The sequence below is a fragment of the Vipera ursinii genome (assembly GCF_947247035.1).
Source record: "Vipera ursinii genome assembly, chromosome: 1".
Lineage (NCBI taxonomy): Eukaryota > Metazoa > Chordata > Lepidosauria > Squamata > Viperidae > Vipera > Vipera ursinii.
In genome coordinates, this window is record NC_139512.1 from 65,207,644 (window position 1) to 65,218,901 (window position 11,258).

At 39.4% G+C, this 11,258-nt stretch overlaps 1 protein-coding gene across 1 annotated transcript in view; it reads left to right on the plus strand.

Annotated features, from left to right (window-relative positions):
• Positions 1 to 6,998, plus strand: part of DISP2 (dispatched RND transporter family member 2) — a gene marked incomplete at both ends in the record, with an annotated part of 37,379 nt that extends 30,381 nt beyond the window's left edge. Inside the window, 2 exons of the mRNA XM_083350388.1 lie at positions 2,556 to 2,653; positions 3,591 to 6,998. Coding sequence (XP_083206514.1) covers positions 2,556 to 2,653; positions 3,591 to 6,998 — 3,506 coding nt within the window. The remainder of the gene's footprint in view (positions 1 to 2,555; positions 2,654 to 3,590) is intronic.
• Positions 6,999 to 11,258: the final 4,260 nt, after the last annotated feature.

An 11,258-nucleotide genomic window follows, 5' to 3' on the forward strand; every position in this document is an offset into this window, starting at 1 on the left:
AAATGCAGCAACAGACAGTAAGTGCTGCCTATGCAAAGAAGCTGAAGAAAAAGTGGGTCACCTGGTAAGCTGCTGCAAGAAGATCGCACATACTGACTACAAGCAGCAGCATGACAAAGTAGCAACAATAGTGCATTGGAAGATCTGCAAGTAATATCATTTGCCTGCAAGCAAGAACTAGTGGGTTCATAAAATAGAGAAAGTCACAGAAAATGAAAATGTTAAATTGCTCTGGGACTTTAGAATTCTAACAGACAAGCACATGCCACATAACACCCCAGACTTAACAACTGTTGATAAGACAAAAAAGTCTGGATAGTGGACGTGGCAGTGCCTGGAGACAGCAGAATAGACAAGAAAGAACTGGAGAAGATAACAAAATACAAAGACCGACAAATAGAAATAAAACGACTGTGGCAAAGGCAAACAAGGGTAGTACCAATAATAATAGGTGCCTTAGGTGCAATCCCAAAACAACTGGAGCACCACATGAACACCATTGGCATTGACAAATTCACCATTAGTCAGTTGCAAAAGGCAGCCTTACTAGGAACTGCTTCCATCCTGCGATGATATCTGTAATATTATTAAACATCCACATCTGCCTATCCCAGGTCCTTTGTAGGTAGACAAAAAATGTCAAATCCAGTCTGAACATCTGGCTGACTGTGTGATGATCAATCATCATCATCACCATCATCATCATCATCATCCTAGGTTAATGGAAAGGACTCAACAGTTGGACAAAAATGCCAAATCTGGTCTAAGCATCTGGCTGACTGTGCAAGCAACAACAATAATAATATTGGCACACTGCATATCATACCACAAAATCTTAGGCACTGCTTAGAAAATGTATCCATTGACAAAATGTTCATCTGTCAAGAGCAAAAGGCAACATTGCTTGGATCCACACATATATTACGTTAATATATTACAACATCTTAGGTTCTTGGGAAGAACTCAGTGGGTATGAAGGCCAAGATCAGTTAACAATCTGGCATCTGTGATTCCTTATTTTTGTGTGTAACAGTAATAATTCTAGTTGCACAGGACCAAAGCTTTAAGAACAAATGCATACAAAGCCAGAACTGAGCAACAAAAAGCGAATACAGACTCAGCAAAGAAGGTGAAAAAAACAGTGGATCACCTGTAGCTACTGCAAAAAAAATCACACAGACTGACTACAAACAATGGCATGACAGAGAAGCAACAATGGTGCATTGGAACATTTGAAAGAAGTACCATTTCTCTGCAAGCAAGAAGTGGTGGGAACATAAAATAGACAAAGAAGCTAAAGTGCTCTGGGATTTTAGAATACAAAAAGACAAACATTTGCTACATAAAACCCAGACTTAACAACTGTCAATAAGAAAGTCAAAAAAAAGTCTGCACAGTGAACACTGCGGTACTTGAGACAACAGAAGAGAAGAGAAAGAGCTGAAGAAAATCACAATGTACAAAGAGCTGAGAACAGAAGTAGAATGGCAAAAGAAAGCAAAGATAGTATCAGTATTAATAGGCATCTTGGGTGCACTCCCCAAACATCTGGAGCACCACTTGAACATCAGCACTGACAGAATCACCACCAGTCAATTGTGAAGGCAGCTTCACATGGAACAGCTTACATTCTGCGAGGATACTTTTAACACCATCAAATAACATCTGCTTATCCTAAGTCTTTAGGAAGGACTTGATATGTGGATAAAAATGCCAAATCCAGCCAAGTATATGGCTGATTATGCGACCAACCATAATAGTAATAAGCAGACAACTTTTCTTCCAGTAGTCCTGTAGTTTCTGGCTCTTAAATGCTCATCCAACAGTCCTGATAAAAATGCCAAATCCATTCTAAACATCTGGCTGAATTTGTAACCAACATAATAAATAGAATATGGCAAAAGAAAGCAAAAGTACTATAATATTACCAATAGTAATAGGTGCCTTTGATGCAATTCCAAAACATTTGGAACAATAGAACACTATCAGCATTGACAAAAGCACCATCAGTCAATTGCAAAAGGCAGCTTTTTTTGGAATAACATACATCCTACAACAATTTATTTAATATTATTAAGCAACAACATCTGCCTATCCCAGATCCTTGGGAAAGATTCAATAGGTAGACAAAAATGCAAAATTCAGGCTAAACATCTATCTGACTGTGCAAACAACATAATAATAAAAAATCAATATGACGCTCAATTCTTAAGGGAGGTAAAGAGTAGTTCAGAACAATGATAAAAGTTTCTTTTTCAATTGTTCACAAAAGAGCCTATAGCATTGTTGTTGTTGTTGTTGTTATTGATCATCGCACCACAGCCAGATGTTCAGACTGGGTTTGGCATTTTTGTCCACCTATTGAGTCCTTACCAAGGACCTGGGATAGGCAGATGTCGATATTTGTTCTTCATTTGGTCTTTCTTGTAGGCCAGTTTGGTGGTGGTGGTGGTATTATTATTATTATTATTATTATTATTATTATTATTATTATTATTATTATTATTATTATTATATTCACCTTTGTTATTACATGTATTTTATTTTCCTTTTAGGGAAAAATTATTCTCAGCTGGTTTTCATGTCTACAACTGCTGGTAGCTTATGGAATTTGCAAGCGATACAATCCATGTGTCAAATGGAGCAAAACAAGGTTTGTAATGCTTTGAGGAATAGACAAATTTCCCTAGAGTATCAGATTCCAGTTTCACACTTCTGAATAACGTATGTAATTCTGAAACCATTCACATGCACACAAAGGAATGCGAATCCAGCATCCTTCAATACTGAACTTACAACAAAATGTAATGAAAAAATAAGCTTTCAGCTCTAAAAATCAAAACAGAGCATAAACTACAATAAAGGCAAGAGAAGAGGAAAAGGAGACAAAGGGAAGGAAAGTTAGTCCTTTGATTCTTGGATATTTTTCAAGTGAATGATCTGAATTTGGGGTAATTTTAAAATGGAAGTATATTTATGCTTTGTGAAACTATAGCATTTAGATATCAAAGCTCATGTTATTTCATGCTTGATAACAAGTTAAGAGAAACCTGAAAATGTCCACTTCATTAAAATGCTTGATAGGTTTTTTTAATCCTATTACGAATATTATGTTTGACACTACAAACTGTATATTACTATCAATTAAATGTATATGCTGTCCATTTTTCTGATAAGGCGACTCTGGATGGCTTACATATCTAGTATAAAAAGTACTGGCATATGGAGTAAAGGCTGAAGCGGTTATCATTCTTAACTTAGGGAGAATAAACATACATTTTTGGCTGTCATGCAGATATGTTATCATCTTTATCATCATCATCCACTGCCTTTATGTTTATGATATGCAGCCAAAGATGAGGATAGAGAATTAGTTCCAGCTCACCCTCCTCTATTATCATCAAAGAATCTTCTGACCGTTTCCAGTTGCCACCCCCAAGATTATTTGATTTCATGTTGTTATCAGCACAACAAAGCCACAGAGTGAGATAAAATGAGAATATTGGGGGGGGGGGGAATAAAATAAAAGAGGAAAGGAAGAGAGACATGAAAAAATCTAATGTATTATTTTCCTTTTGACCATTTTCCAGATCCGTTCACACCCACAATTTGGGAACCTGTGTCAACGTACTGAAGCCAATGAATGCTGTCCAAGCTGGTCTCTTGGGAACTATATTGCTGCTCTACACAACCGATCTTCTTGCTTCGACATTACCCAGGCGGATGTTTCCCACACCCTGACCCTCCTACGTTCTTGTGCCCCCGACTACCATAAAGGCATCCTTGTTCCTTCATGCATTGGTTTCAAGACTGAAAGAGATAAACACGTGCAGTGTTCTAAACTCCCAGAGAAATGCACTCGGTTCCACGCAGTTTACCAGCTCCTTCATTTCTTAGTGGACAGAGACTTTCTCAGCCTGCAGACGGTGGGATACCAAGTGCCAACACTGAAATATAGCCTGTTGTTTTTGCCAACCATGAAGGGAGCTTCCATGCTGGGAATCTACCTAAATAATCTTGAGTCAGGGGACTTGTTTGATAATTACACATCCATCATTGGGATGGACTTGGGCCTTAAACAGAAATTATTCCAGCACTACCTTTTCCTGGATACCGTGTATCCAATCATGGCAATACTGGCAATATTTCTGAGCATATTTTGTTATTTACACTCGGTCTTTATCACTTTTGTCGTCATAATGATTGTCTTTGGTACCCTGATGATTTCGTATTTCTTGTACAAGGTGGCCTTCCAATTCTCCTATTTCCCTTTTGCAAACCTATCTGCAGTGATCATTCTCAGCAGTATTTGTGCCAACCATACCTTGGTCTTTTTTGACCTCTGGAATCGTAGCAAGAGCCAGAACCCATCTGCAGGGCTGTTGCAGTGGGTGAGAACAACCATGCATCATTTTGGTTACCTCATGATGGCATCTTGCCTGACAACTGGTGCTGCTTTCTACACAAGCTACATGAGTTACATTACTGCCATACGCTGTTTTGCCATCTACATGGGCACTTCTGTCCTGGTGAACTTGATATTTATGGTGACGTGGCTCCCTGCTTCAGTTGTACTGTATGAACGATTCATAGCAAGGAAGTGTGTTTATAAATCAGAACACTACTGGAATAATACCGGGCACAAAAGAGTCATTCTGTCTTTCCATCATCTCCTCCAGAGTATCCAGACTACATGGCATGAAACTTCCAAATTATTATTTGAGAAAGTTCTCCCTTGTGGGGTAATCAAATTCCGTTATATTTGGATCTGTTGGTTTGCTGCCTTGGCTATAGGTGGTGCCTATATTTCCTGCCTGAATCCTCGACTGAGGCTCCCAACTTTGGAGATGTCATCTGTGCAAGTGTTCAGGTTAAATCACCCCTTTGAGAGATATGACGCAGAATACTGTAACGAGTTCATGTTTGAAAGGTTAGAACGAGAAGACATGCACATGCCTATCACTATTATATGGGGTATACTCCCAGTGGACAATGGGGATCACTTTAATCCCAAAAGTAATGGCACTCTGGTGAGGGACTCAGCCTTTACCATTGAAAATCCTGAAGCGCAAAGATGGCTGCTGCAATTTTGCCAAAAAGTCAAAAATCATACTTTTTACTATGCTGACATGGAACAAAAATTCACAGTTTGTTTCATGGAGGAATTTCAACGGTGGATGGAGAGCAGACAGTGCTCCAAGAGAGATCACAGCTTCAACCTCTGCTGTAATCACTTCTCCTTCCCATATGGTAGGGAAGTCTTCCTTCATTGCATCAAAATGATGATCATGGAACACAACAGAGAAGAAGCTGAAGCTCGTGACTTTGGCCTCCGTTTTGATGAGAAGGGCAATCTTGTTGCCCTGGTGCTGGAGTTTGAAACAATTTACTACTACAGCTCCAACTACAGCAAGGTAAAACATTTTTACGATGAGCTTGGCTTATGGATAAGACAAGAGATAAAGGTAGCCCCCATGGGGCTTCAAAATGGTTGGTTCACCAGTAAATTGGAGCTCTATAATCTCCAGCACAGCACCGACAAAGAGACCATGGTGGTGCTGGGATTGTCAATAGCCATCTGTTTTGTGGTTCTCTTGCTCACAACTTGGAATGTCCTCCTTACTGCATTCTCTGTTATCACTATAGCAGGCACTGCTCTGGTAACCATTGGACTTTTGGTTCTTCTGGAGTGGCAGCTGAATGCCGTGGAGTCCCTCCTCATTTCAGCAGCGGTGGGCCTCTCTGTCGACTTCACAGTGAACTACTGCATTTCCTACCACTTGTGTTCGCATTCTGATCGCCTGAGCCGGGTCGCCTTCTCCCTGAAACAGATGAGCTGTGCCACCATCATGGGAACTTCTGCTCTGTTTTCTGCAGGTGTGATGATGTTACCTGCTACTGTGCTAGCATACAGGAAGTTAGGTATTTTTATGATGATGATCAAATGTATCAGCTGTGGCTTTGCCACATTCTTCTTCCAGTCTCTGTGCTGCTTCTTTGGTCCAAATAAAAATTGTGGACAAATTCTTTGGCCATGCATTCATATTTTGAAGCACTACGCCAAGAGCCCTAACTCCTCCAACAGAACTTTCGCCTGTGGAGGTAATGAGAAACAGAACCGATTAGCAAATGATCAGGGTTCCAATGGTGCAAATGAACAGTATGAACTCCAGCCTTTGGCCCGGAAGCTTAGTGACAGCTTTGACAATAGCACTTCCACAAGCAAACTGTCCAATCGCCCATCGGTCTTGTCTGAAGATATTCAACTCCAGGACAACCGGTGCCCTAGAATGGAGCTTCACTCATCCTTTGAGAGAGACAGACAGAAGCTAGAGCAAACTGAGGGATGCCATATATCTCTTTGTCAGTGCCCTGCCTTGCAAACGTCTTCTCCTTACAAGCCTGGAAGTAACTCAGGAACAGAAGCAGAAAATCATCAAGATGAGCTCTGCAGAGAGTGCAGATGCCAAAAATATGATCCAAAAGCCTGGGAACACTCCCAGTCAGCCAGCACAATAGATGACAGACTGCTAAATAAATCTCATTATCCAAGCAATGCCAATCGACAAAAATCAGATTATACCTCAGAAAACAGTAATCTGCCAGAAGCTGAACTGTATGATCTTCACAGATGCCTTTATTCCACTGGTAGCTCTTTCAGTGTTCAGAATGTCTCCAGTGAGACCTCTCTCAGCGATTTTGAACCCAGCATAAAAATTGTGGAATCAGCCAGCTCCTGTCCAGATCATCTGGATGTAGTCAATTCTTGCTGTTCCACTCAGAGAGGTCAGCTGAATGGAAAGAGAGACACCTTGAGGCTGGACCTGAGAGAGACTGTCTTTGACACTTCTGCATCAGCATCCCAGCAGAACAGTGGCTTGAGAAGAACACGATTAGGAGGATTGGGAGGCGTGGATCCAGTTGTTCTACCGAATAGCAAACCTGACATGCCTGATGTTTGGATTAAGCGGTCTGGGGTGCAAAACGCTGGATACTGAAGGGTGAAAAATCTCAAAGCAAAACAACTGCTATTTCAGGGGCATGGAAAATGAATGTTCAGCTGAAATAGCAAATTTGAAACCCTTCTTTTTTTTTCAGCATGAAAACAAAGTGCATTATTGCAGAAGTGAAGAAAAGACTTTTTAAAAAAATACTCAGCCAGCCAATTTGAAGTAGATCAGAAGCAAGTTTTAATGCAGTGTCAGCTAATCAACTGCCTACCGTTGTAGCCAGTGCCATGGTGTTGATTATATTCAGTTATCCTTGTTCAAGAGAGCGTTTTTTTAGTGGTTGAGGCATCAAACTAGAAACTGGGAGACCAGGAGTTCTAGTCCTGCCTTAGGCATAAAGCCAGCTGGGTGGTCTTGGGCCAATCAGTTTCTCTCAGGATGGAGGCAATGGCGAACCACCTCTGAAAAACCTTGCCAAGAAAACTGCAGGGACGTGTCCAGGGAGACTCTGACAAGCCGATATGATTGAACAGAAGGGGAAAAAAAAGAATCATGGTTAATCAAGACAGAGTTGTTTGTAACTGTCTCTGGTGTAAGATGTTTTGCAACGTCATTTGATTTTGGAAGCAGCAGAGTCCCAGGGATCACAGAAATAAATGACTTAGTAGCTACTAAATAGGGGGGAAACTTTATACCTTGGAGCATTTGGTGTTGAGTCATTAAGATCTTGTATATTGTTGATGTGACAAAAATGTTTTAACTGAATCACTTTCTATCAATTATGCAAATCTCATCAAGAAATTATATTCAGATAGGGAAAGAAAAAAATATTGCTTGGTAATTTTTCAAATAATTATTAGTACTCTTTAAAAGTAAATGTTAACAGCATAATTTATTTTTAACTTAAAGTGTGATTAAACTTTTTTCTCCAAGGAGAGCACCTTTTAAATTTCATCCAGCTTTTTTCATTTTATATTTTTCATTTTCTGATATGAGTATTTTGTCTTTCATCAAATATAGTACACCTTTTGATTTGTATTAATGTTCATGCTAGATGTATTTTATTCAAATCTATTGGTTTTCAACTAATTATTTTTGTTCAGAACTGTATCTATAATTTTAGCCTCCTATTCTGTGAAACTAACAGACATTTGCTTTCTTTCCACCTTGCAATGTCACTCTTTTCCATCTTTTTATGATTTATCTTGCATCTAGCTGTAATAATATCCTAGCATAAAAAATAAACTTTTTTTCTTAAAGTTTTCTTTTACAATGAATACTATGATTTACAGTACTTTTTATATACAAAAAGCTTTGGACCCTTTAGATTCTCTGCATTTTCACTTCTATTACACAAGTCCCTCACTACTTAAATAATATTTAGCAGACATGTATAGATCTAGTAAAAATTGTATCACATCTCTTCCACATCCTACATACCCTTTTATTTAGTCTGTTCTCCTTCCTAAGAATGTATCATGGTTATATTGGAGTGGGTGGATGTTAGTCTCCCTTTAACTGTATGCAACATAATGTATTGACAAAATAATTTTGTTCAGTATGAGCTAAATAAACTAATTTGAGTTACTTTTAGACTATCTTTCTGGATGCCTACTTAGAGGAGAATCTTGTGAGAATTCTATTATGACATCACTAGCATTGCAATTGAAATTTATATTCATTTAAATTTATATAATTATAGCACAGCGTGCAATCTATACGTGATCCTTTCAACTTGTTGGAGTTATGGCCCATATACAATAAAGAGGTTCAGGATTATAGCAATAAGGTGCAATCCTCATAAATATTAGAAATGAGTCCCAATGAGGTGGAACAAATGGCATCAACAGCAGAACAAAACAACCAAGTGTTGTGTTCATTTCTATGCAAAACTCCATCTGATTTATAAAGATATAAGATTCACAGCCCAAAGCCCTAGGACAGGGGTAGGCAACCTCGGCTCTTTTATGACTCATGGACTTCAACTCCCAGAATTCCTGAGCCAGCCATGCTGAGGGGAAAGGGAGAGGTTTCCAACCTGAGCTATGCTGACTCAGGAATTCTGGGAGTTGAAGTCCATGAGTCATAAAAGAGCCGAGGTTGCCTACCCCTGCCCTAGGATATATGGTGTAGGCATGCGTGCACGGATATATGATCCTCCACTTGGCCTTTTACATAATCCTTAAACCTTAGGCATTCCTTTGCCTATCCATGTCCTACATTAACCTATGTTAGAATGAATACTTTCACCATTAAAAAAATATGTTCAAAGTTAGTAGTAGAAAGTGAAACCCCACCAGGCAAGAAGGTTGACACTGGGAAACAACAGCAAAGTGCTACAAGTAGTGTAAGAAATGATGGTGTAGAAGGGGAAAGCCCCTTCAGGAGCCTGAATGCTGATAAAACTTACGACAAAAAGACCTGTCTAGGATAGAAGAAAATAAACAAGACTGAGTACATAGAGCAGGGGTCTTCAAACTTGGCCCTTTGATGACTTGTGGACTTCAACTCCCAGAATTCCTCAGCCAGGCATGCTGGTGGAGGCATTCTGGGAGTTGAAGTCCACAAGTCATCAAAGGGCCAAGTTTGAAGACCCCTGACATAGAGCATACAAAGCACGACTCCCAGGAAGGTAAGTATATCATCAAAAAAGAAATAACGACTAAAAGTGGCATTCACAGCACCAGTAAGAGCAACTGAACTGCAAATGACAACTACTAGTCAGATGAATGTACAGTGTCCTATTCTATAAATGAAAACATCAGAAAGAATGAAGGAGCACTAATAAAAAAAACTAGGAACATCACCCACTCAGCTGAAATCTGCATACCACTATATGATGGAACAATGGCTGTTTACATGCAAGCTATGCTTCTGAATGTCACAATTTCACTGATGTATGCACTAAATACAGATGCATCTGAAGAAGAAACATTCAAGAACATTCACATTCAAAAAATGTGAAAAAGAAATATTATGTATGTATGTGTGTATGTATTTCAGTGCCCAAACTGAAAACAAAGATGCAGCAGCAATGTTGGCAGATTCAATGTAATCCAGAGAATGAGCATGGCAAAGAAATTGATGGAAAAGAGACCGGCTAGAGTTATTTTTTCCCTAATAAAGAAAACATTTACTATATAAAATAAAGAGCAGAGAATGGGGAAAAACTGAATTGAAAGCAAATAAAAAATCAAAATGAAAAAAAATACAGAGATAGAACTAGCAACATACTTCCACCCCGTAACAAACCAAAATCTGAAGTACAGTCAGAAATATTGGCACATGAATTAGCACAGACACTGGAACAAGCTGCCAGAAAGAAAAGCCCCTGGAGCCAACAGCATGCCATCAAAACCTACATAATGACAAAAAATATGAGACATTTACAATTGGCTGAAAAAACTGGGATAGTGTTCATTCCAATACAAAAACAAGGCTGAAAAACACAACTGATTCAATTACCACACAATAGCCCTGATGTCACCATCACTGTCAACATTTTATTAAAAAAACATGCAAAAAAAGAGAGCTCTCTTATATACAGGTATATAAATATATAAACAGCTAAAATAAGATTCTAGTAGCCAGACATACTGTAAATTAAGATTAACAGGTTAAGGCTATCTTACTTTGCTCTTGTTACGCAAGAAAAATGTTCAGAAAAATCAAGTTACTCTAGGAACGGTTACAGGTATTAGAAAATGAGATCAGCAAAGAACATACTCAGGCAAGACCCATTTTAAAGAGACCGGCTCCCTGGCTCTTATAAACCTTCCCGATTCAAGTGTTATCGGATCGGGAGACGTATGGCTCAGTTGATTTATAGTACGGACTTTCTTCTAAACAGAGACATCATAAACCGCTCTAACGTCCCATTAAAAGCTGTTTCAGAACAATTTTTTTTTCTTCGAAGAAAAGCAAAGCAATCAAATGACCCACTCCCACTCTAAATTAAGACCACCCTGTAAAACGATGCAGGCCAGCTTCTTCTATATAACATCTACGGGAGTTTCCTCCTCCTCCTCCTCCTCCTCCTCCTCCTCCTCCTCCTCCTCCTCCTCCTCCTCCTCCTCCTCCTCCTCCTCCTCCTCCTCCTCCTCTTCTTCTTCTTCTTCTTCTTCTTCTTCTTCTTCTTCTTCTTCTTCTTCTTCTTCATTCCGTTCACGCGCTTGAACGTTTGGCGAAAGAAGTCCTCCCCATCTCGGGACAGGGCGTTTAGATATTCGGCGCATGCGCGCGGGAGACTTTCCTGGGCTTCTAGCTGTCGCGTTAGGTCGAGTGGCAACGCCCTTTGCGATTCAAATA